The following is a 26,177-nucleotide window of genomic DNA, read 5'->3' as shown; positions in this document are numbered from 1 at the left end:
TATTTCTTTAATCCTGAAAAAAATCACCTTGATTATTTCTCAGAGTAGTTCCTTCTCTCCCAGAATTGCTTTTACCTGAAGTTGGCACTTCTAGCCTCCAATCTCATAACTTTGCTTTCACATTTTATTTTTGTGTGCCCTTCCATCAATAAAAATGGCACCTTGCTCAGTCTTTCCCTTTTTTGTTTAATCTTGCCATCATTTAGGAAGAAAGATTTGTTTGATGCATACTACACAATTCTGTCTGTACTTGCTAACAGGGAAAAATAGTCTTAGTTGTAAAAAAAAATCTGTTATTACAGAATATATAATTTGATATCTATATAATAAAAGGTAAAATTTAATTATACTCTCATTGTAAAGTATTTTGTTCTCAAAGTCTTGTTTGGCTAAAGAACAGTCTATAATCAGTGCTAAATTTTTATACTTTCCAGAAAAAGTAATCTTACAAAGTATTGTTTTGTAATTTTGTTCTAATCCTTTTTCTACAGTCTATTCTGTGAGTTCATTTGAAATGTGTTTAAAAAAAAAAAAAACGTGCTGGAGTGCTTTGCCAACAAACTTCCCATGCATACTATTTGAGACTGTTGGAAGAAAATATCCCAGTTTAGACCCACTCATTGACCTATTGGCAGTAGGTAACTTAGTCAAGGAAGAGGGGATAGGTTGGAACGTGTAGTCTTCTCTATACAACGTATGGAGTCCTCTCTGTAGGCAGATGCAGTCCAAGAGGAGAAAGCCCAGATGGAGCTGAACTGAGGATGTAAACATAGTTCTTTTGTCAGATTCTCCCTTATGAGGAAGAAATGAGTGAGGCCTATTAAGAGAAGTCAGTAGTTCATTTGTTGTTAACCTTCTCTGGACTTGAGAATCATCTGGGGAGCTTCTGAAAATTACAGATGCCTGGGACTCATTCCCAGAATTTTAGGTTCAGTTTGTTTGGGATAGTATATCCATCTATAAGTGTCCTGGAGTGATCTAATAATGCTGCCAGAGTTGAGAATCACAGCTCTAGTGGAAATCCTACATAGGAAAGACTAGATGGATGGTGGATTTTTACTACATTTGTGCATAAGTCCACAAAACGGCACTCCTTTCCAGAGTAATGCTACTTCTTCATCTGGACAGATGTGCTCTGGAGTCAGAGCAAAAGTGCTCTGATAGCATCAGTTGCTAAACTTTTTAAGTAAGTTTTCTCATTTGTAAAATGCAGATAACAACCTATGAGAGCTGTTTTGAAACTCAAATAAGATTATGCATTTGAAATGCTTGGCATGACTCTGGCACACAGGATAAGTGCACATTTAATAATGTCACTATCTTTATATTAGATAATTTGTCAGCACGCATGGAATATTATTGAAGGGTTCTTTTAAAAATCTATACTCATATAGATTGCCATGTATGTGTATAGTCCACGTTTGGCATTTTTAATGGCAGCTGAATATTACATCTTGACCCTTCTTCAGTTGTGTGATATATGGGTTATTTTCATTTTCCACAGATGTTGCTAGAACCAAAAATCATGTAGAAAGATTTTCCTTGGAGTACAGTTCCTTAAAAAATGGGATTACCAGGTCATATTGTATGTGGTCAGTATTAAAAAAAAAAACTCTAAAGCAAGGGTTTTGTGTGATGTACTATTGAGAGTGTGTAGGTGTGCTGTTGCCCACTCAACCAGTTGATGGGATAAGGAAGAACGTGTCCAAGAGCTGCTTGATGGACTTAAAACAGTGAGAGATTTTTCAGGAAACAGATTCGTTTCCAGGCTTTAGGTTCATACAGCAAGAAAAGTTACCTCAAGACTTATTTTCTATTTCTCAAGAACAATCTTGATAGAGTATTAGATGGTGTTTGAAGAGCCACAGTGATCTAAAACTTATCTCTTTAAAAATAACAGCAGCAGTGTAAGAGTAAATTACATTTAGCGATTAGCCAAATTGATTCTGTATTTGTAGGAAAATATACTGAAAAGCATTATACTGTGAAGAATTATCTTTACATGTGTTATTTTTCTGAGATATGAAGCTGTTATTACTAACCTTTTCTTTCTGTAAGTAGTGATGGGAAATGAGATGTTCGAATTGTTCATATGAATACTCAGTGAAGAAACTATAGATGACTTCATTTTATATGCAGATAGCTTATGGAAATTAAGATTTTTCAGGAGGTGTATTCCTGCCAGAAATAATGCCCTAGTTACTTACTCTGCTCCTTGGCTAATGAGGTCGTGCAAGCCTGGTAGATGTTTAAAAATAAATATGTATTTGTGTTATATATTTTTTAAGGGACCAAGATCTATTCTTATTTAATATAAGAATATAAGTAAATTTTTGAAGAATAATTAAATACCAGACTATTCCTTCCCATTTCTTTTTTGCCAATGTGGAATCAAAGCAATTATCACTTCCACTCATCACTAATAACTCTTCTTTTGGTTTGTGTTTTTGCAGGAGGTATATCGAATTCCGAAGAAAAGTCAAACTGAAAAGGAGAGCACAAGTAGGTATTCAGATAATTTGTGCATGAAAAAAGTGAAGTGAAAGTGTTAGTCGCTCAGTCATGTCTGACTTTGCAACCCCATGGACTGTAGCCTGCCAGGCTCCTCTGTGCATGGAATTTTCCAGGCAAGAATACTGAAGTGGTTTGCCATTCCCTTTTCCAGGGATGTTCCTGACCCAGGGACTGAACCCGGGTCTCCTGCATTGAAGGCAGATTCTTTACCATCAGAGCCACAAGGGAAGCCCATTGATTTCCTGTGTTACCCCTCAGTATCAAGCAATTAAAAAGCTTAGAACTTTTAACATTCAGAAGAATTGTGAAATAATTTGGGAAATATGTAGTCTAGCTTTTTCCTCATTTTAAAATATGAGGAAATCACCTTCTATATATAAGATGATATCTCTGCTTCACATATTCAAAAGGTACAGAGTCAAAATATATACTACTGGTATGATTCCTTTTCTTATTTTACATATATATAGTGAAGAAATAGCCACATTTTAAGGAAATGAACACAAGGGAAAGGAACGTAAATTTGAAGGAGGAAATAGTCATTGGGCAGATCAAAGTGAAACTAGATAATAATAATACTTCTGAGTAGTACTTTAGGGCAGCTTTTGGAGCAGTGGCAGTGGAATTGGGTGAGAACCATTATAGGTAAGGAGACTGAGTGAAGAAGGTTAGCTTCCATCTTTGAATAGGAAGCTGGCATTTGTTTTTTTGAGGTGTAGCTCTTTGATAACTTCCTTAGTTACTGCTAATTTTTTTTTTAATAGACTTTTCTATTAAAGCTGTCATGCTTTAGCATGCCAGGCTATTCTTCTACAAATTGTAAATATGCAGCATTATAAGGGCAGTGGAAGGCTTTTGCATTTTGAATTGAAAAGCCTTATTAAAGGTATCGGGAACATCTTACATGTATGTGTTCCACAGAACTTGTTAGAAATGATGAAAGCTTGAACTGAGGCTTTGGTGGAAAACGGTAGAAAAGGGCATTCATGGAAGTCTTTTAGGGAGTAGAGCACACAAGCATACAAGACCTTGTGTTTCGTCCAACTTCAGGACTGGGTATGTGAAGGAGAGTCCATCAGTCCATTTGTTGGGTAGAGATTTTATTATACAGTTATACACTATCATGTGGAGAACAGTCTTCAAGTAAATTTTTAAAAACCCTTTTCCCTTAGTGACCGAACGAGGAAGGGATGCTGTAGGCTTCAGAGATCAGACAGTTGCCCCGAAGACTCCCAACAGGTCAAGAGAGAGAGACCCAGACAAACAAACTCAAATTAAAGAGAAAAGGAAGCGAAGGGGCTCCCTCTCACCACCTTCTTCTGCCTATGAGCGGGGAACCAAAAGGCCAGATGACAGGTAAGTGGCCTCTGGGAGTTATTCTCTGTTTTGGGCAAGTCATTTTTTGAGAGCCCAGGCAACACACTTCTGATTTGGGGCAACATGGGCTTTTGTAATAAAAGTATTCATAAATATTGAGATAGTCTCTTTTGACAGTAATAATATTGTAAAGACTAATATATTTTTGTTACTCGAATGGCTTCAACTTCATAACATTTAAGTGCTATTTGAGTAGCCAAAGAGTTGTTCTTTAAAGGGGTGTATCGGTTGATGGGAGATAACCTTTCAAAGATAACAGTATTTCTTCCAAAGTCAGAACTTTTGTTTTCTAGTGACTCTTGTGCCATACTTGTTCAAAATGTTCGATCCCTGTGGCAGAGGCTGTCTTTGTCATGCTGGTAGAAAAACAGGCCACATGATCACCTCCTGGAAACTAGAAAACATTTGTTCACAAGAAGTTCTTTTAAAATTAAATATACTTTTTAAAAAAATTGAGATGCAGTTGTTATGTAATGCAATTGTCAGGATTTTTTTATTATGTGTTGTTCATTAAATTTTGTCTTTTTAAGCTCTAGGGGTTCTTTTTCTATAGTCTAAATATTCTACAAGTATATTTCCTTAGTTTCTGACTTATGTTTTGATTCTTACTGTGTATTTAAATATTCAGGATGTATTAATTATGATGTTATTGAATATATCATAGTATTGTATGTTTCTTTTATAGTTAATGTTTACAGTATTTTAAGAAATTCTTCCCTACTTTTAAGATGATTCTCTGTGTGTGTACTTTTTTTTAAAATGAGATTTAAGTCCTTAATCCATTGGGAATTGATTTCTGTATATATTTTACTGGAGGGACCTGGTCTCATTTTTTTCTAAGTGAATACCCAGTTGCCCCAGTATCATTTACTTCTGAAAGCTCCTCTTTTTCCCACTGAGCTGCAAGTACCACTTCTCTCCTAACAGGTCTTCACATATGGGAGGATCTGTGTCTAGGCTCCTATGACTGTCTTATATTTAAGTCTTGATAGCAAGTAGGACAAATCCTTACTTGATCTTCTGGGATGTCCCTGTCTTTTTCTCACATTTATTCTTCCTTAGAATCTGCTTTGAGTGTTTGCATATTCTCTGTCTAGTTAGGTATTTAATATTTTTAGTAAAGGTAAAGTTTTTCATTAATGTTTTTAATTGTTTATAGTTTTCTTTAGGAAAACTTTAAAAATACACATCTTTTGGTGTATTTATTTCTGAGAAACATACTTTTTGTTACATGTTCAATTTGGTTTTAGTGTTCAGATCTCCAGTTGACCATTGCATATGTTGATCGTATGTTTGTTCAGCATGTGAAATTCTGACTCTTAAAGAGTGTTGCATTTTTTTGCCCCACCCTCTCCTTTTTTGTCCTTGTCAGCAGTCTATATCATACGAATTCGTTTTGGTTTTCCTTTGTAATTCTTATGCCTTGTTCATGTTACTGTGCTCGTAATACCCACTCCAGTGTTCTTGCCTGGAGAATCCCAGGGACGGCGGAGCCGTCTATCAGGTCGCACAGAGTCGGACATGACTGAAGCGACTTAGCAGCAGCAGCAGCAGCAATACCTTCAATGCAAATCATAGAATGAAAGCATTTTTTATCTTGGTAATTGATTTCTACTCATATTTATCATGGACTGTTTTTTGTATGATTTTTAGCCAGTGCCAAATTGGAGTTGGTGTGGTTATTAACTTTTTAGCATTGAGTGACATAACATTTACTAGTGCTTTGGTTATGTCTCTGATTTAGGGAAAAACTTCTTGTGGTGCTTTATTGTTTTCTTTCTAGATATGATACACCAACATCTAAAAAGAAAGTACGAATTAAAGATCGCAATAAACTTTCTACAGAGGAGCGTCGGAAGTTGTTTGAGCAAGAGGTCGCTCAGCGGGAGGCTCAGAAACAGCAGCAGCAGATGCAGAACCTGGGAATGACGTCTCCACTGCCCTATGACTCTCTTGGCTACAATGCCCCTCATCACCCCTTTGCCGGCTACCCACCAGGTTACCCCATGCAGGCCTACGTGGATCCCAGCAATCCGAATGCTGGGAAGGTGCTCCTCCCCACGCCCAGCATGGACCCTGTGTGTTCTCCTGCTGCTTATGATCACTCTCAGCCCTTGGTGGGACATTCTGCAGAGCCCCTTGCGGCCCCTCCCCCCGTGCCAGTGGTGCCACATGTGGCAGCCCCTGTGGAAGTTTCCAGTTCACAGTATGTGGCCCAAACTGATGGTGTGGTGCACCAAGACTCCAGCGTCACTGTCTTGCCAGTGCCAGCCCCAGGCCCAGTCCAAGGACAGAATTACAGCGTTTGGGATTCAAACCAACAGTCCGTGAGTGTGCAGCAGCAGTACTCTCCTGCACAGTCTCAAGCAACCATATATTACCAAGGACAGGCTTGTCCAACTGTCTATGGTGTGACGCCACCCTATTCACAAACAGCTCCACCAATTGTGCAGGTAACTAATTTTGGAAACCCTCTTTTCTGTAAATCTGATGAAGGTGGGTGTCCTGCCTTTGAGCACTTTTAGGTTGCTAATTTTGAATATACTAATTATCTGTTTTGTCACAAGTTATTTAACAGCTTAAGACAATAAGTAATTATCTCATAGTTTCTGTGGGTCAGGAAGCACTTTTGCTGGATGGTTCTGGCTCAGAGTCTTTGATAGAATTACAGTCAAGCTGTTAAGCAGGGCCGTAGTGATCTGAAGGCTAGACAGAGGATGGAACGTTCACTTTCAAGCTCACTCACATGTTGTTAGCTGGTCTTGGTTCCTTACTCCACTCTAAATAGGACTGCTGACAGTATTCCACTGGTTTTCCCCAGAGGGATTGAGGAGGGGGTGAGGGAGGGAGGGAAGATGACTATTTTTGTGGTTTTTAATCAAGTTTTTAAAAATTTTTTGTAAAACCAATACATTTTAAGCTTTTCTAAAAAACAAGACTGTTTTAAAGCATCATCTTCTTCACATTCCTATGTCCCTCCCATCATTTCTCATCACCCCTTAAAGGTGAATTGTTTTGATGGCAGAGACTCCCTGAGATGTTTCCTATATACATTACTTAGTATTGAAGTAAAAGAAGTAATTTTTACTTCTGTTAGTTTTTTTGTGTGTGTGGTGAAGCTGTACCAAAATTTTGCTCAGAAGGCTATGACAAAGTATTCTGCTTTTTTTTTTCCCTTTTTAAAGTGTCCTGCTTTGATTCTGAAAACCTAAACTGTATTAACCGCCTTCATTTTTTATGATCTCTTATACCACATGTTTATATCTTTTAAGTATTTTGAATTTAGAAGTTTTTTTTAATCATGTTTTTCTGTGTAACGTGATTCTTAACCATTTTTCCAAATTATTCTGTATTTTTATGTGTATGTGTTTTGATGGCTGTATAATACATTTGCCTGTAAGGTTATTGTTTATCCATTTTCCTGGAGTAGTTGTTTAAATTGAAAGTTCTTTTTCATAATTATAAATATCACTGCATGGGATGTTCTTATGCTTAGTTTTGTATGTGTGTGATTTTCCTTTCATGTTTGGCTTAGAAGTAATGTTACAGTGCTAAATACGGCTGGTAAGAGAATGGGCATTATTGGGTTTTGGCTGTCAGTTTTCTTAGCTTTTTACAAAAGATTGTTTTACAAATTTATAGTAAAATATTCACATTGAAAGTTTAAAAGAGTTAATGGATGTTTCTTCCCATCAAGATCTGTGTCAACTTGAAGTCAGATACTGCTTAAGAGCTAGAAATGTATGAATTGTGAATTTCTTCATTTTATCTTTTAGAGTTATGCCCAGCCAAGTCTTCAGTACATCCAGGGACAACAGATTTTCACAGCTCACCCACAAGGAGTGGTGGTACAGCCAACCGCAGCTGTGACTACGATAGTTGCACCAGGGCAGCCCCAGCCCTTACAGCCAGTAAGAGATATTTTAGTTGATAAAACTGTCATTGGCTACCTGTTGGCTTAGGGCCCCATTCTTATGACCTCATTTAACTTTAATTACCTATTTAAGGGCCCTGTCTTCAGATACAGTCACATTGGGGGTTGGGGCTTCATATGAATTTGAGAGAGGCAGAATTCAGTTTATAACACGGATCATTAAGTTTTTGGGCTTCCGGGTGGCTCTTCGGTAAAGAAATCCTCCTGCAATGCAGAAGATGCAGGAGACACCACAGGTTCGATCCCTGGGTTGGGAAGATCCCCTGGAGGAGGGCATGGCAACCCATTCCAGTATCCTTGCCTTGGAGAACCCATGGACAGAGGAGCCTGAAGTTTTTATGTCTTTTCATAATGTAGCATTAAATTTTTAAAAGCTATCTGTTTAGAAAAAATTTTAAATTAAACTGGGGGAAAAAACAAACCACCAACCTGGTCACTCATATCTATATTTTTTAAATGTAAATATGAGATTTCAAACATAAAAAATAAATAATGGATAAATGTTAAAATTCTATCACATTTGTTTATGTCCTAAGTCCATTCAGCTAATCAGTACCCTGGAGTTGGTTATATGCCATTTAGCATTGGTTTTTTTAAGGTCAAAAAATATTGTTCTAGATAATGAGCTTTTGAATATTTTTAAATATGATGCATTGGATAGTGAACTTGGAGCCTGCTCTAAATTTTCTGATAGATTAGTAAAAGCTCTTCATGTAAACCATCTCTAATCATTTCCCAGATTGTACCCTTCTTTTTTTTTTTTTCAAGAAGTATATATAATGTTTTTATTGAAAAATACTGCTTAAGGTGACTATTTTTGTCCTTTTCAGCCAAATTAAAAGAAATGTCACTGGGACTTCCCTGGCAGTCCAGCAGTTAAGGCTTCACCTTTCCACTGCCGGGGGTGCCGGTTTGATCCCTGGTTGGGGAACTAAGATCCTACAAACCGTGTGGTGTAGCTAAAAAGTGAAAGGAAAAAAAAAAAAGTCACTGGTCAAGACCTTGTATGTGTCTTTCTTTTTAGCCTGAAATGGTTGTGACAAATAATCTCCTGGATTTACCACCCCCATCTCCTCCCAAACCAAAAACCATTGTCTTACCTCCCAACTGGAAGACAGCCCGAGACCCAGAAGGAAAGATTTATTACTACCATGTGGTCACCAGGTAAGAAAAGCTGCTGGGCATCCCAAGTCAGCTTTTAGTTGGTCAAAGAAACTGCCTCCCACGAGGGGAGTTTTATGTTTATAGACTTGTTACTAGCTGTTAACTGTGCTTGAGGGCTGCTGGCTTTCCAGAAACACATCATAAATGTTAGAATATACGTTAGACTTCTGTCTTTTTTAGTTACATGCTGGTGTTCTTAATCTGCAAGACTCTTTTGAAGAAAATTAAGGAATTTTTTTAAAAAATGGTAATGACTTCATCTGGCATAGTAGATTTCTCGGGTTATGGGCAGACTTTTTCTGTAAAAGGCCTGAGAATAAGTATTTTAGGCTTTACATGCCTAACAGTCTTTGTCACAACTGTTCAATTCTTCTGTTGCGTAAGCAGCTGTAGACAGTACATAAATGAATGGGCATGTCTTTGTTCTGAGTAAACTTAATTTGGTTCATGAGTCATAGTTTGACCCCTGCTGTATATAAAAAACCTGATTTATCTTATTCTTAGAATTTAAAAATATATTTTAAGCAGATAGCTTTATGTAACTATATATGTGTTCTGTATACATTGGAATATAATGTGAGTTGTTGGGGTGCTTGTTTTGTCATCTGCTTTATTTACCAGTCTATTTATAGAACTTCCCTTATCAATTAATATAAAACTACATTATTTTTAATACTTGCTTATTTGTTGCAGGGGTCAGTAGACTATGCCCAGCCCATGGGCTACTTGTTTTGGCAAATAAAATTATTTTTGGTTTTATTTAGGAATTGTTTACGACTGCTTTAATCCTCCAGTCACAGTACACTAGTTGTGACAGAGATCGTTTGGTCCACAAGGTCACAGATGCTTTATAGAAGAAGTTCCCCTAACCCCTGCTCTTCTGTATGACTATACCAAATTTTATTTAACCCATTCCTATGGATGGATTTTCACTATTTTATATTTAGCTCTAAACCTAGACATTCTTATAGACACTAATAATAATTTTAGTACTTTCTTCAGGCAGATTCTTAGAGGCAAAATATTTGGTCAGAAGTGATATACATTTTAAATTAACATGTATTGTCAGCTTACCATTTAAAGAAAAAAATCACCAATTTCGACTCCCACAAAATGTATATAGAAAGGTAACTTTTTCTTCCTGTAGGTTCTTTAACTCATGTAAGATAGTAGATAAGAAATCTTACTTTCATTTACAGTTCTTTTATTTTTGAGATGGAAAGTCTTCATTAGATTATTGACCATTTTTATCTTTTGTGAATTGATCTCTTAATCCAAGAATATTGCAAGTTCTTGTTGGTAACGTCTTGTGACAGAAGGAAATGAAAGCTTCATACAGTCAAGTATTTTCCCTTTCTGCTTAGGTCTTCATTACTCCTGTAAAAATATCTTTATAAAACAAGCCCTTGTTACACTGCTGACTGAAAGTGTTGTGACTTTAAAAACCAGTGTCTGCAAATTTTACCAGAACTTTTTTTTTTTTTTTCAGTACCAAAGCAAACTTTATCACTTTTTTCCAGGAAGAAAAAAATTGTATTTCTTATTTATGTCTGCACTTTTCTAGCTTTTCTTTTAGGTTTTCTTCCACTAGCACCTAAGAGCATAATACCTCCCTCTCTGTTTAATTCCTAGCCTACAACTGCATGTGGTTCTTTGATTACAATAGAAATCTTGAGCCCATTTTTTAAAATTAATTCTGTCGGTTAGAGATATTTTCATAATCATCTGCAGAACTGATTTACATCAAATGCTTTTAATGTTGCTGACTAAAAATTGCTGTGGTAGAAAAGCACAGGACTGTAATGACAGGATAGACCTGTCAGGTATGTTGCTAGCTTCTTGGAGGCTTTTGACATTTTAAGTGATTCCTCTTAACAGCACTTCTTGTGACAATTGACTTCTGACTCTTGAATATGAGTTTCCTTACTTCTACTTGTTACTTCACAGATCTAGGTTTTTTTTAAAATAAAAAAAAAGCCACTTTTGCCTGCTTACCTTCAAAACAACCATAAACATGCAATGAGGTAATTTCCTGGCAATCCAATAGTTAGGACTCTGGGCCAGGAGCCCAGGTTCAGTCCCTGGTTGGGGAACTAAGATCCCTGCAAGCTTTGCAGTGCAGCAAAAAGAAAAAACATGCGAAGGGTTAACATAGTTGAAATTTTTTTTTTTTTCTTTTGTAGTCAGTTGAGGCTATTTTTCACTTTTACACATTGGAGAAGGAAATGGCAACCCACTCCAGTGTTCTTGCCTGGAGAATCCCGGGGATGGGGGAGCCTGGTGGGCTTCCATCTATGGGGTCACACAGAGTCGGACACGACTGAAGTGACTTAGCAGCAGCAGCAGAGGTTATTTTTAGCAGAGGGCACAAGTTTTTAACCTGTTCATCACATCTTTTCCATTTTGTCAGTCATCAAACCAGAGGAGCACAACTATTATTAATAATACAAACAAGAAGACTCCTAAAGCAGTAAAGAGTTTTCTCACATGATCAAGGATTTTGAGGAGGGTGTTGTGATTTCTTTTCTCTTGCTCTAAGTGCATGCTCGGTACAGTTATGATTGATCTCTTCACCTGCAAAGGGGTGGCATAGGGAGGCACCTACTGCACGTGCTTTCCTTAACCTTTGCTGAATCCTGTTGGTAGGACATTAAGAGCCAGATGAGAGCCAGACGGAATATTTGGTTTTACTGTTGTCTTTGATATCTAGTAAACATTGCCACAATGTTGGCTGCAGAAATACAGTGGCCTAAACAACATGTCTCTGGGATAGAGTTATTGCTGTTGTGAAGAATGTCCCTCTCATGGAGCTGACTTACTCTGTATTTCATTGTGTGTTATATTTTTATGAATATATGAGCAGAGATACCTGTGCCAGAGTCCTCTGTTTTCTGGCCATGACATCATGGCTGTTCTTACCTTCTTCTAGGCAGACTCAGTGGGATCCTCCTACTTGGGAAAGCCCAGGAGATGATGCCAGCCTTGAGCATGAAGCTGAAATGGACTTGGGAACCCCAACATATGATGAAAATCCCATGAAGGTGAGTGTGGCTTACTTGTTTTGGGAGTCTTTGTCTTGTCTTTTTTTAGCACTGTTAGCCATGTTATCTTGGAATTCTGTTTTCCTTATTGTTCTGGAGAATTAGGCATATGAAACATGCTTGGAGGTAGTAGGAGATCCACACAGGACAGAAGTATGGTAGAACAAAAAATGAAAACCCTTAATTTCCTTTAATTGCTCCCCTTTCGTCATATTCCCTCTCTGGAGATAAATGCAGGGGTTCTCAACTAGGAGCAGTTTTGCTCCTCAGGAGACTTTTGATAATATTTAGAGACAGTTGTGCTTGTTAACAGCTGAGGGGATGCTCCTAGCTTCCAGTTGAATTAGGATTAGAGGTCATGTAAATCAGTGTGGCTCTCAGCAATTGAATTAACAACGTTTATCCTTTTTCACTTGGAACAGGACTTACTGTCTCCAAGGAGGTGGTATCTTGAATGAAATCAAAGATAATATATCTGTGTTCTAAGATTTGAATAGTATTTAATTTTGAAAATAAGAGGCACTTAACTGGTTAGGTCAGTGGAGAAACATGGGAGAGGAAAGTAGGGAAGGAATTGGAGTGAGAGAGAATTAAAGTGGAAACAAATCCATACCTCATATTTTATATTTTATTCATTTTAGGGGATATGTTTTTCTTTGTTCAGTGTTATAGTTAGCATTCCTTTAGTCTGAAGAATTTCCTTTAATATTTCGAGTATTTCAGGTCTAATGGTGATGAGTTCTTTTGTTTCTGTTTGTCTGAAAAGGTCCTTATCGTAACTCTTTTTTTCTTGGTAGATTTTATTTTTCAGCGTAGTTTTAGGTTCCTGTCAGCATTGAACTGAGAGTCGAGTTTCCATACATCTCGTGTCACTACACATGCAAGCGTCCCCACTGTAACAGCCTGCCAGGGCGTGATGCACTCATTGCAGTCTGCATCTGCATTGGCACATCGTTATTGCTCAGTCTGTAGTTCGCCTTAGGGCTCTCAGTACTTCCGTGGGTTTGGACAAGCGTATCAAGGCATGTGTCCACTCTTAGAGTGGACAGCATGGTCTCACTGTGTTGCAAGTCCTCTGTTCTCCCCTGTTCATCATGTCCTCCCTCCCCAGCTCCCATCCCCCTCCACGACAACCTCTGAGCATTTTACTATTCTCCAGTTTTGCCTTTTATAGAACGTCGTATATTTGGACTTTGTAGCCTTCAGCGGAGAAGGCAATGGCACCCCACTCCAGTACTCTTGCCTGGAAAATCCCATGGACGGAGGAGCCTGGTGGGCTGCAGTCCATGGGGTCACTAAGAGTCGGACACGACTGAGCGACTTCACTTTCACTTTTCACGCATTGGAGAAGGAAATGGCAACCCACTCTGGTATTCTTGCCTGGAGAATCCCAGGAATGGGGAAGCCTGGTGGGCTGCTGTCTGTGGGGTTGCACAGAGTCGGACACGACTGAAGCGACTTAGCAGCAGCAGCAGCAGCCTTTTCAGATTCACTTCATTCACTTAGCAATATACATTTAAGGTTCTTCCATGCTTTTCCATGGCTTGGTAGCCTGGTAGCCTTGGTAGCCTTCTTTTTAGCACTGACTAAAGCAACTGAACTAAACTGAACTGAATATCCCATTATATTAGATGTGCCACATTTTATTTATCCATTCACCAGTTGATGGACATTTGGGTTGTTACCACTCTGACTGTTATGAATAATGGTGTATGAACAATGGTGTACAAGTCCTTGGACATACATGTTCATTTCTCTTGGGTAGATACCTAGGAGTGGAATCGCTGGGTCAGTTAGACAATCTGTTAATTATGTCCGTCTAACTTCTTAAGAAACTGTCAAACTGTTTTCTCAAGTTGCCGCATCATTGTACATGTCTACCAGTAGTGTATGAAGTTTCCGTGGGAGAGTTTTTATAGAGGCAGTGCATGTGTGCTCAGTTGTGTCCGATTGTGACCCCATGGACTGCAGCCCACCAGGCTCCTCTGTCCATGGGATTTCCCAGGCAAGAATACTGGAGAAGGTTGCCATTTCCTTCTCAAAGGGGATCTTCCTGACCCAGGGATCAAACCCGCATCTCCTGCACAAGTCAAAGGCTTTGGATTTCTTTCAAGACCATATTCTTTATCATTAGGACCTAATCTGATTTAGATAACCAGGAACTTATTTGGATCTCACCTTCCTCACCAGTGTCCTACTGTATTCGCCCAGGTGGCATCTCAGACAGAGGGATGCCTGATCTTCAGGGTCTTCATTTCTATTTTAAAGCCCTTGGGAGTGAAGACCATAATATTTTAAATTTTCATTAATTCATAGGCATTGTGTGAGGTATTACACATAAAAGGAAAAACAAATCTGAGTACTAGTCTTCATGAAGTTCAGTCTAAGAAAATGGCCACATCTATAAACCTGAAATGCAATGGGGTAATCGCTGTAGTTGAAGAGTGTACAGATGCTGTGGGACACAGTGACTAATGGACTGAGAAAATGTGCCAGTGACACGCCACAGAAAACATGAGTGACCTACAGCCATGTTGAGCAGGAAAGAGGATTCTGGGCAATTACAGTAGTTTTGCAAAGTATAAAGTCAGTACAAGACAGAGCATATAGAGAGAGAACGATAAAAATAATGTGATTACAGTGAGAGTTTGGGTACATGTGGGGTAGTGAGCCAGAAAAAAATATGGAAAAATATGTCAGATTTAAATGGTCTAAGATCTTGGTGTCCTCCCACTGTGATTACTGTATGATTGAAAGCCCGTGAATGCCTTTAAAGCAGTGAGTCCGGCAGTCAAGTGTGTCCCCTGAGTGAAACAGGCCCGTTTGAAAATATGAGATTGGCAGGAGTGGAACCCAGATTGAGGAGTATTGTCATAGTGTAGGCAAAGTGAGGAACTCAGAATGCAGATGTTGAAGATTCATGCAAAAGCATCTGAGAGGCATCACTTGGGGCTGAGGACACAAGTGGATATGAAAAAGGCCAGGAACAGCCCCTATCTGTTGAAAGTGCTGTGGAAACTGTTTGTTTCTGTTTCCCCACTTCCTGCCCTCCTCCCCCGATGCCTCTTTTTGGTATATAGTACCTGGTCTAGAACCAAACTGAAGTTATTTTGCTCTTTTTGTTACCAAAGGTGGCAGGAACTTCAAAACAATATACTGAGTTTTTTATTATTTTCAAGGATGTTTCTTTCTTAACCTTTGAATTGGCCTGTACAGGTTCGTTTGTTGCAGAATTTAGGTTGAATCACATGCAGTGTTTCTGATAGCTCAACTTCTTTTGGACCAGGCTCCTAGACAGCTCAGGCGATTGTGCTCAGTAACTGGTTTTAAAGCCCTGCAGCCTCACCAAGTCAGAGATTAAATTAGAAATGCACTGAAATTATTTTGCTTTCTGAACACATACCCCATTCAGAGGGAAGCAGGACGTGCCTTTTTACACAGTGCCCTCACTGAGAGCCTGGGCTCCTCTATAGGACCCAGAGCCTTGAGGTAGTTGTCATACCTTGAAGGGTTTTCTGTTCTTAGTGCTGTTGCTACTCCTTTCTGAGCTCCACAGGAGAGAGCTTAGGGGGTGATGAAATTATCTTGGCTTACTCAGGGTGTAGTTGATCCCTTGCTACATGAGGTCTTACTGTGGAGCACACCCATACTCTCTCCTGCTAGAAAAAAATAACCACAAAATCTCAAAGCAAAACATTTGAAAATTTGCGTTTTGTTTTCTGAAATCAGAGATTGAATCTGTGTGTTCTTTCTACCCTGCCCTCCCTTTCCCGATCCCACAGCCACAGAAGGTAGAAAAGGGGGAAATATGCAAAGCGTTTATAACAAGTCAGAGAAAGCTGATTTACAGAAGCCACCTTTTTCTGGAGCCAGTCCAGAGCAGAGGGAGTTGAACTGTCCCTTCTTCACCAGCACCTGCATACTGTTGATGGAAAAAGAGGAATCAGAACTGGTGATAGGCTGGGACTAGAAAAAACTGTGCTCTAAGCGGCCTGCAAAAAGCTGAAGTACCTGTAATGCCAACTGCAGCTCCTACATCCACCTGAAGCAAGTTGTATTCGAAGGGGGGTGCTCATAATCTTTTCCATGGACAAGTACCCTTCTAGGAAGGGGTTTGACTTGTGGTGATCAAAAATGTGGGAAGATGGCCTTGCCAGGCAGATGCTCTGAATGCCAGGGCTGCCAGCCCCTTCCCTCTCTGCAGCGCCTGATTTGGGTGGGGTGGGGCAGGGACTGGCAGCTTCCCCACTTGCAGTGCTGAAGGAAAGTATTCCTAAGTGTGTCATCATTTCAGCATCTTAAGACTGAGGATCTTCTGTCTTTGAATCTAGTCATCTGGTCAGCGACTTGGATGACTCTCATCTCCTCCTATTCCCGCCCCCAATACCTTGATACCTCTTCAGTCTTTCCATTCCTGGACTGAGGCTACCAACCTTGAAGGAGCCTCTCCTGCGTGCTGAGACTATCTCCTAGTCTAGGAGACTAGGATGCAGAGCATGGTATTTGGACCATGATCGGGTGGGAAGCGCATTCTGCCTTTGTCCCAGAGTCCTGGAATGTCAAGAGATGGGAGAGGTGGAGTTGGTGAGCCTGGGGCTAACTTCACAATGTGGGGTGCTGCATCTCACAACAGGGACCTGAGTGGTCCAAGTCACACAGCACATTCCTTTGCAGAGGTAACCCAGAAACAAATGTTTACCAGCTATACCCAAGATCGACTTTCTCTTAGGATAGAGAATTAGAACTTGCTGTAAAGAAATCCAGATGGCTGGATTTAGACATGAAGTGAGAGTGGTAACAACAGCTCGGCTGACTCCAGGTTGTGTCCCGTTAGGATCCTGTAAATGATACCAAGAGTTGGGTATCCCATTGGGGGGCATCACTGACCTGACCTCTCACCCTTGCACCATGGTGTTTTCTTTACCATTTCCAGACCTCAAAAAAGCCTAAGACAGCAGAAGCAGACACTTCCAGTGAGCTGGCTAAGAAAAGCAAAGAAGTTTTCAGAAAAGAGGTAAGGTTGGCTGGGATGTGGGCACTAAGCTTGGAAAACTTAAACTTGAGCCCCATTCCTTCTTGTCCCAAGTGGGCACAGCTGTTGCAGTACACTGCAAGCAGTGTACTGCACCCAAAGGCCCTGCCTTTGGGTGTTCCCTTGCTTCTGTGACTGGACTGTGCAGTTGTTATTTGGTGACACATGGGTATGGTCCTTCGCAGTTGGATAATAAGCACTTTCATGTCCATTTTATCATTTTACCCCCACAACAGCACTCAAGGTAGAAGCACCAGAATTGTCATTCCTCTTCTGCTTGTGGAGGAGCTCTTAAGGTTTAGAGCATACAAGCTGTCGACAGAAGACTTGAACTTGGGCCTTCTGGCTCAGAGTCCCGATCTCCATGATGGCTCATTTGGTGGCTGCCTACTCCTCCAGTGATGGAGAGAAAGCAGCTCCTCTATATGCTATTAGAAGTATATGTATCCAGTTCTCAGAACACTAACCTTTCCTGCCTCGGGGCATCCAGATTCTAAATTCCAGTCTTCATTCATTGAAGGGGCTCATACATAGTCTACTAGAGGAAGCAGACCTGCAAAGAAGTGATGGGGCTCGGAGGTCACTACCCAGGGTGTGAGGAAGGGCTCTTGAGTCAGAGGTCGGGATTGACCGGATATACAGTGCAGGCAGAAGGCAGCACCCCTTTCCTGGACTCTGGGAGCTGTGCTTCAGGCGGGGGTGGGGGAAGATGAAGCTGAACAGTATCTTGCTGCTTCATCCTGAATTACAGGGAACCACCGCAGGATTTTTAGCTGGGAATAATGAAATCCCTAGTTGTACTCAGGGAAATGGATTGAAGGGAGAGAGTATGGAAGCAGAAGACCACAGAAAAACTTTTGATCAAAAGCCTTCCTTCAGGATAAGACTTAGTGTTTCACTGTCGTGTAAAATGATTGGCATTTCAGCTCAGCCAGCTAGCAGCTGTTTGTTTAGTGCCAACCTGGGGATACAGCCTTGTCGTTTGAGTGTCTGAAAGCTCACTTTCAGGGATGGGCAGACGCTGTTCATGGTGCTCCCCGATGAAGCGACTCACCTCTTCTCTCCCTTTGTCCTCTGGAGTCAAGTTTGTGGCTTAGTGCCCCAGATACTTCCAGAGGTGCTGTGCCTAGATCACTCTTGAGAGCCGCAGGCTAGGACAGACAGTACAGAGACAGCTCAGGAAGATGTGGGAAGTTGTGTACTGACCGGTCTTACCCCAGACAGTCTCCAACCAGTTGCTCTAACATGTGACCATCCATTTGCTTTACACTGATGTTGTGTAAATCCCATGAAGTGCAACACTTAAATAATCTAAGCTGTCTTCAATAACAAAACGCCTACATTCCTGGGGTCACTGAGTCTCCTGGTAGCACAGAAAGGCCCTCTCTGCCCTGCCTCCAGGAGCCAGAGAAATTAGCTACAGTCTCTTTATGAGAAGGACAGGAGACCTCTTAGCTGAAACCTGGGGCTGCCATGAGGGTCAGCGTGGAGTCCTGCTCTTCTGTCCCTCCATTGCCCAGTCCATCCGGGGGAGCACTTTGCCTCTTGGGGCTGCCCCAGATCCTTATCTCTTGTCCCACTGGCATACTAGCCTCCTACTACCCACACCAGCCAGCCCAAGTGAGGGAAAGGGAAGGACGGGCTGGCTCTGCTTGCTGCCTTTCTACATTTCCTCAGTACAGCGTTCTTGCCTTCTCTTCCCCCTGCCTGCAGATGTCCCAGTTCATCGTCCAGTGCCTGAACCCTTACCGGAAACCTGACTGCAAAGTGGGAAGAATTACCACAACCGAAGACTTCAAACACCTAGCCCGCAAGGTATTCTCCCCTGCTTGTGGTCTGACAACATCCTCAGTACAATAGACCTTCCAAAAAGGTCCGTTTCCTTGCCACATGCCCAGGCTGGAGACCCAGAAACATAGAGGGAAGATTTGGGAAGGGAGGCGACCCTCCTGGAGGGTAGCGGTTCTCTAACAGCTGAGCCTCCTGTTTCTGGTGACCTCAGCACCAGCCTGCCCCAACCTCCCTGCACTTAATTCACCTCCCAGTCTCACTGAGAACAGGGTCCTGGGGCAGAATACTGCCTTCCCCCCTGAATCATTTCCACTCTGATCGGTGGCCTGTGGTTTCTTTCTGTGTCCTGGACAGCTGACTCATGGTGTTATGAATAAGGAGCTGAAGTACTGTAAGAACCCCGAGGACCTGGAGTGCAATGAGAATGTGAAACACAAAACCAAGGAGTACATTAAGAAGTACATGCAGAAGTTTGGGGCTGTTTACAAACCCAAAGAGGACACGGAATTAGAGTGACCTACGGGGCCAGGGTGGGAGGCCGGGCAAGCTGGTAGGAGAGGCTGTGGGGAGAAGACATCCTGTGGGCCCTCTCCCCACCCCACCCTCAGGGCTGTGTGCTACTGGTGACACAACACCCTGGGGACTTCAAACCTGCGGATTTCAACTGAGAGCCACACACTGAGCTCCATCTACAACACGCGGTCCCTGGTTGCGAGCTGTTGGTAGAGGCCATCAGAGGCGAGGGGTTAGGCCCTTAAGACCTTCCCTCCTGAGACCTGGTCAGCCTGACCCCACTCCAACCTGGGTCTCCTCTTTGGCGGTGCTGTCAGCGCACAGGCTCATGCGCATCCCCACCCACAACCCCGACCCTGACCATCTGTATTATATTTTAATGTATATGTGAATATATTGAAAATAATTTGTTTTTTCCTGGGTTTTGTTTTTTGTTTTGCTTTTAAGCCTCTATGTGCTAGGATCACAGAAGACTTTGTAAGGATGGTTTAAGTTCTCCTGCAAGGTTTAATTTGTTATCATGTAAATATTCCAAAGCAGGCTGCCTTGTGGTTTTGGCCAGCCTTGTGCTATGTTGATAAGATTGATTTACTGCTTAAAATCACTTTACTTTATCCAATTTTTACTGAACTTTTTATGTAAAAAATAAAATCAATTAAAGAACTTGGCACATTTGTATATAGTGTTGGCACTGAGAGAGAAAGGAGATGGTGGCCATAGGTGTGTGAAGTCCAAGGTTAATCCTTGAGATTAGAGTTTATCCCAGGCCTTCCCCACAGGTCCTACTGTGACTGAGGTAAACATCTTACCACGTGCATTTCTGAGCAAAGGAAGTAGACCTGCCACCTCTCTGGCGCTGGGCTTCTTAGGTTAATAGGCCACTCAAGAGAAAGGCACTTGTCTTTGCCTTTGTACCCTGTGGCTGGCGAGAAGTAACTTCCCAGCCATTCTCATCTGACGTCTGGGTTCCCTGACTCACCACCATGCCCCCCGCCACTGGGCTTGGGTCCTAGAGGGAGCCCCCATCAAAGGGGTACAATCGCTGAGGTGATTGAGTACACAGGGCTAAGTGGAGACACACCCACCCTTGATGGACCAGATGCCCAGGCTCTGAGAAGGGCAGAGCGTTCAGGCCAGCCTGGGGCCCAGCCCCTCTTTGCAAAGAGGCTGGTCCCACCTCTTCCTCACTGGGGTGGTTTTGCTCAGTGCAGCAATGCCCTTGGGGAAGAGGCTGGGGCCTGCCACATCTTGGGGGCGTGGAGCAGTTGGAACACTCAATGCCTGCTGGGCACTTAGCGCTCTGGTTGGGCTCCTTCAATCCTCTCAACCCGGAAGCACAGGAATTGGCACTTTCTCGGATGAGGAGCAGGTTCATAGAGGCTCAGTAACTCTTATCTTTGTATCAAAGATTGTGAAAAGAGACCAAAAAAACACCTATTTTAAAGGCATACCCATTAAATATGCTGTTTAACAAGGTAGCCAAAGTATTTCCCGTGGGGCTACAGCCTTAACACCGTTAACCCTAATTCAAGCATATTATTTTATCAGATGGAGGAACCCTGATTTAACCCTCTTAACATTTTAGTGTTATTAAGGAAGATGTTTCAGCTAATGTGTTTGAGCACATTAAAAACAAGTGTTTCTCTTTGGGGTAGGTTTCCCATGCAGAGGTGCAGCCATATGCACTGCAACCAAGCCCAACTCATGCTTTTACACAAGGCTCCAGGTTTCACATTTTCCCAGGAAATCTAGCCAGCCTTTTGTTAAAGGGTGGTGACCAGGGAGTTGCCAGGTTTTTAGAAAGGACCACTTTGAAGAGAAATTCTGTTACTTCATTTCCCCTGGAGTGTTTTTTGTCAAAATCTTTCCCTTCCAGTCACCCTTTGAAACCTTTAGGCTCAAATCCCCTCAGTGGTGATGAGGGTTACCAGCCAATTCAGGGCCCGTTCATTCCTCTCAATGCAGGATTTCACACTCATTGCCGATTTAATCCTCCACAGTCCTCTGGCCAACTTCCTGCTGGTGTGATATCTCCAGTGCTTTGGCCTGTTTAAAGCTGACCAAACACCAAGCCTTTCTCTCCTGGGTTATTGCCCAAGGGTCATCTCCGGATGAGGGTGGCTCCAAACCTGCCCTGATCTTAAGGATAAGAGTTACAGGGTTAAGCAGCCCTGGTAAACTCTGAGGAACAGCAGCTGTGCCAGTCTCCCAGCACAGCCAACACCGGACACATCTCAGCAAGAGGATGGGGTCTGGCCTGGGCACCTGGACGGTGACCGGTCCACGTCTGCTGAGTTTAGGTGGCCGTGTTTCTTCAGCACTCTGATCCTGGTGGAGCCAGGATGTAGCATTGTTCATTCCTAGGCAGGGCCTGTCTGCTGTAGCAACACCCTGAAAGCACAGTGACGGACCTGCCGCTCCAGTATTCAGGGTGGCCATATGCGAGGAGTGCAGGTGGTCTGGCTGCAGCTGCCCTGTCCTCAGGTAGGTGGGATGACCTGCCTGTCCTTGGCTTGTGCGGAAGCATCTTTGGACCTCCCTCTCCTGAGTCTGGAATGTGGGTCCTGAAAGGAGAACACTTTCTTCCTTTTTCTCACCTAAAGATGTCCGGAGACCCTTGGTAACACAGTCCTAGTTTCCCAGGACCAGTCTGTCTCTTACTGCCTGCCCAGGAGTGGGGCAGGCTTCCAGCCTCCCCTTGAGGCTAGTCACAGCCCAGATGAGGAAAATGGTCTCAAACGAGAGTCCATACAGGTGGGAGGCTTCTGAAGGTGCTAGTCTATTGTTCTCTAGCTAAGGAAGCTGAAGTTCAAAAAGGAAAGTGTTTCCTAACACACTTCAGCTGGGGAATGGGAGATGCAGGATATGAACTCTACTCTGCCCACAGAACTCACCCATCTTCTGCGGGTGCACACTGCCTGCCAATTCAGGGGTGCCTTTCACTTTAGGGACCCCAGCCTTTTTCTGGGCCTCTGCCACATTAGCTACCCAGCTGTCTCACAGGCCCACAGAGCCAGACAGCCAACAACAGTCCAGAGTTGCCTTTAATATGGGGTACAAAAGTAGAAAAAACAGTTGAGGCTAAGTACAGGGAGGTGGAGTGGGGATCGGGCGGGGGGCAAGACTGCTGCTCCCTGTATGGCTGTCCCCTGCCCACGCCCTGATCCCTGTCCTGGAGGAAGGCAGGGGGAGGGGAGGTGACTGGTGCCAGGATCTTGTGTGTCCCCCCAAAACAGAACAAGCCGAGGTCACCAATGCCAGGAAGCCCGTGGAACGGAGGGTGTATGACGTGGGGGTGTTGGGGAGCACCAGAGCAGGTTCCCTGAGAGGCCAGGCTGCAGAGCCACGACTCACACCATGGAGCAACCCTCGGCCGGGGGGCCCAGGGCCCAAACCACATCTTCACGGCCCACAGCAGCAAGGGCATCTGCTAGCGCTCTGAGGGTGGCGCCACTGCCTTCCTGAGCAGCCCAGTCCCTCAGCAGGGCAGAGGCAGGCCCCGGGCTCCGAGCCATGGTCTCCACTGCCTCAGCCTGGTAGCCCAGGCGGCCCGCCAGGCCCCGCCATCCCTTGTCTGGTTCACCCGACACCTCCAGGAGCCGTTCCACTTCCTCCTGCTGCTGCCGAGGAAGGTGGAGGTAAAGCCGGCAGCCAAGTTCAGGAGGCGGCCCTGGGATGGGAGACGTGAGGGGCACATGAGGGTTAGACAGACTCTGTGGTACGATGGGGCTGGGCAGGTCTAAAGGACGACAGGTAGGGGAATGGGCTCACCTTGGCTGGGGGCACAGGGCTCCAGGTTGGCTGGAAAGTCCCGGAAGACACTGCTGTCCCCATGCAGCTGGTCCCTGCTGAGGGCCCCCAGCTCTGCAGTCCGAGCTTTGGCCAGCTGCTGCCTTTGTTTACGTGAGCGCCAGCTGTGGGGAGCAGGGGGAATCTGCCAGCCTGCTCCAACCTTCACTGAGACGGCGAGCTGGCTGGGAGTCCAGTCGGGGAGGGGGTACCCCAGGGCAGTGCCCAAACCACCTACCACTTGAAGACCACGTAGGCGACCAGACCAAGGACCACGGTGGCCAGGAGGGCACAGTAGACCGGGATGATGCTGCCCGAGGCCCCTGGAGGCTCAGGGGAGTATGGGGAGGAGGTACTGGGGGCCAGGGCTCCCCCTGCCGCTGCCCACACCCCTTCCCTGTCCTGCTCCCTCCGGGTCTTATCTGTGGAGAAAAGGACAGATAGCATCAGCGGCAAGGAATCAAGGCCAGGGGTTGATTTTGCTGCTAGAAAGGCTGGAAATCATAGCCCCCTACTATGGGGCGACAAAAGCTCATACCATGACATCAAAGGCTGACTGGCTCACTGCCTACCGTCGCCTCCCACGGCCTCCCGTGGCTCGCCGCGCTTGGACACTTAGCCCTGGATGTGCCTTCGCCAGGCTTGCAGACGCCTGCTCGTGCTGGTTTGCTGTCGCTCTCAGACAGAACGGGCAGGCACCTCCTGCGCTGGGAAGTCATCCTCTGTCTCTCCCAGTCTCCCTCGTCGGGCTCCTGGTGCACCTCCTCTGTCGACAGCGGCACTAAACGCTGTCCTGTTGCCCCCACCGAGTCTGGTCTGTGCAAGCACAGTGATTCATGCTAGTCCCTGTGGAAGCATCTGTGCACAGAAGACCTTGCAAATTTTTACAAAATAAAATGGAACCAGGGGCTTCCTTGGTGACTCAGTGATCAACAATGGGCCTGCCAGTGCAGGAGGCATGAGTTTGAGCCCTGATCCAGGAAGACCCCACGTGCCGCGGAGCAACTAAGCCCACGGTGCACCACTATTGAGCCTGCATCTAGAGTCCGTGCTCCACAAGAGAAACCATTGCAATGAGAAGCCCACGCACTAACACGAAGAGTAGCCCCTGCTCGCCACAACTAGAGAAAAGCCCTCACGGCAACAAAGACCCAGCACAGCCAAAAATAAATACAAAACTGAACCGGAAGGCAAGTAAATGCTGCTGTTCGCTTCTGCCGGCAAGTCAGTTGTCCCTACAATCCAGTGCAGGCAGGGCACAAGAAACAAGACGCTCCAGAGCTGTGACTAGACTTGTATGTGGTCTGCAAGGCCAGGGGCCCATGGATACCTCCCATCCTACCCAGTGCCCAAAATCTGGATCGAAAAGTACTTACCCACATGGACCATGGCTTCCCTGTGGCTGGAGTTCTGCAGCATGGTTCTACTAGCTAGCAGTGCTCCCAGTGGCTGCACTTCTTAGAGAAGGTTTTTGGAGTGTCGTGAGCAGCGAACAGAAAAAGGAGCTGGGAGACCTCTTCTCTGAGTCCAGCAGGGGCTGTGTGTAGGAATAAGAGGGGAATCCCTCAGGCTGCAAGTCAGGAGTCCCTTGGGGTAGTCTGCCCCCTCTGCTGCCTCATATCATCCTGATTCATTCCAGGGCTGTGTACCTCCCCATCTTCCCACTCACCAATCTGGACCAGTTTCCTCCAGTGTCAAATGGGGTGGAGCTGATACTGCTAGTCCCAGCTGGTGAAAGCTGGAGGAGACCAGAGTGCAGCTGTCTCAAAGACTTTGGCAAACCCCAGGTCTGAGTCCAGAGCCAGCACAAGAAGACCAGGGGGACTCCCGTCCCCCATAAGCCAAAGCCAGGCAGAGACTCACTGGCTGATGGAAGCTCCCCAGTTAGTTCCTGGGGTGACTAACTCCCACCTCTGCCTCTAGGGTCAATGTCCAGCCCTTACCTCCTGGTCAGGGGCAGGGTGGGAGGCTTCCTTGGTGGGTTCAGCAAACACAGAGGGCATGTGGGCCCAGAAGTACCCGGGCCCTTTCTTTTCTGGGAATTTGGAAAGGGCTTGCAGGCTGGAAATCTGAAGAACACGCAGTCCCAAGACCCACCTGCCCTTACAGGGCTGATTCTGCTGGGACCTCCCTCCTGAGGCCTGGGGAAGAGAGACCCTGGACTGGGCAGAGAAGGGGAGCTTGCCTGGAAAAGGGATGGAGATGAGACCTGGGCGAAAGTCCTGTAACTCCCCAACATCCACATCTGGCCCAATCCCTGCACTGCAAACTCACTTCCCTCCATAAGACCACGGGCGGATGTGGACAGCAAAACGCACACTAGACAAGTGGGTCTGGCATGGAGCCTGTGGCGACCTTTGAAACATAAAGGATATGTATGTACAGTTGTGTCGCTTATCACATAAGGAACCCTGCCTGGATCGGGGTTGGCGGGTGAGCCTGTGACTAACGCTAGCTCGCAGAGACAGCCAGGCCTTGTGCCCAACCCACCTCGAGCTGCGAGACTGAAGCCTCTACCAACCCCTCCTCCACACACACCCATCTGGAGGCCCACAAATATGCACACATGCGCACACAGCAACACTCTAAACGCCCACACTACCCTGATTTCCCACAGGCATCCCAACCCAGATGCTGGCACCACAACCGCGCAGGATTTTGGGTCCGGAATGGGGGAGGTACAGAGTTCCAGGAAGAACCGACGCTGTGTCCCCAGCCCGCTCCTGACCTGTGGTGGCTGACCCTCCGTCGGTCCCAGGATCGGCTCTGCCTGCAGGATGGGGCCTCCCGGCCTTAAGCCAGCAGGGAACACGCAGTGGAGTCCCTGGAGAGGCCAGGTTTTCACCGGCGGAGATGAAAGCCGGCGGCAGAGGACTGGACCCCGAGGGGGCGGGGCGATGATGGGGCAGGGCCGCCCACGGTCTGGCCCCGCCCAGCCCAGGAACGCGCACATGCGTGGAGGTGAGCCTGAAGCCGGACTAGGCGTGAAGCTGCCAGAGAAACTGAGGCCGGGGCCCCTAGG

General features: G+C 44.5%; 2 protein-coding genes across 10 annotated transcripts in view; one reads left to right on the top strand and one right to left on the bottom strand.

Moving 5' to 3' along the window:
* SETD2 (SET domain containing 2, histone lysine methyltransferase) overlaps positions 1–20,033 on the top strand; it is a 76,896-nt gene extending 56,863 nt beyond the window's left edge. For 5 of the 7 annotated variants that reach the window (XM_055413676.2, XM_055413674.2, XM_055413677.2 and 2 more), the window contains 9 exons: positions 2,454–2,502; positions 3,687–3,870; positions 5,675–6,344; positions 7,668–7,802; positions 8,850–8,989; positions 11,919–12,030; positions 16,964–17,044; positions 18,776–18,877; positions 19,208–20,033. In XM_055413676.2, the coding sequence (XP_055269651.2) occupies positions 2,454–2,502; positions 3,687–3,870; positions 5,675–6,344; positions 7,668–7,802; positions 8,850–8,989; positions 11,919–12,030; positions 16,964–17,044; positions 18,776–18,877; positions 19,208–19,369 (1,635 nt within the window). In that variant the 3' untranslated portion in view covers positions 19,370–20,033. Of the gene's footprint in view, positions 1–2,453; positions 2,503–3,686; positions 3,871–5,674; positions 6,345–7,667; positions 7,803–8,849; positions 8,990–11,918; positions 12,031–16,963; positions 17,045–18,775; positions 18,878–19,207 lie in introns of those variants that run through there. The other 2 variants (XR_008684134.2, XR_008684133.2) reach the window with 2 other exon arrangements.
* A 2,359-nt stretch (positions 20,034–22,392) lies between these two features.
* Positions 22,393–26,154, bottom strand: LOC129547780 (death domain-containing membrane protein NRADD-like). Of its 3 annotated transcripts, none has more exons than XM_088831776.1 (5): positions 24,825–26,154; positions 24,532–24,692; positions 23,394–23,577; positions 23,138–23,280; positions 22,393–23,036 (listed from the first exon to the last, which is right to left on the bottom strand). In XM_088831776.1, the coding sequence occupies exons 2-5, from the start codon at positions 24,572–24,574 to the stop codon at positions 22,717–22,719; spliced, it is 690 nt and encodes a 229-aa protein (XP_088687902.1). In that variant the 5' UTR covers positions 24,575–24,692; positions 24,825–26,154; the 3' UTR covers positions 22,393–22,716. The 3 variants fall into 3 exon arrangements, with proteins under 3 accessions (XP_088687902.1, XP_055269667.1, XP_088687904.1); XM_055413692.2 differs by having other exon boundaries at positions 25,341–26,154; XM_088831778.1 differs by having other exon boundaries at positions 25,884–26,154.
* Between the last annotated feature and the right edge of the window lie 23 nt (positions 26,155–26,177).

The sequence above is a fragment of the Moschus berezovskii genome, chromosome 24 (assembly GCF_049115385.1).
Source record: "Moschus berezovskii isolate FMDL1 chromosome 24, NW_MosBer_1.0, whole genome shotgun sequence".
Classification (NCBI taxonomy): domain Eukaryota; kingdom Metazoa; phylum Chordata; class Mammalia; order Artiodactyla; family Moschidae; genus Moschus; species Moschus berezovskii.
This window is presented reverse-complemented; position numbering and strand designations above follow the sequence as displayed.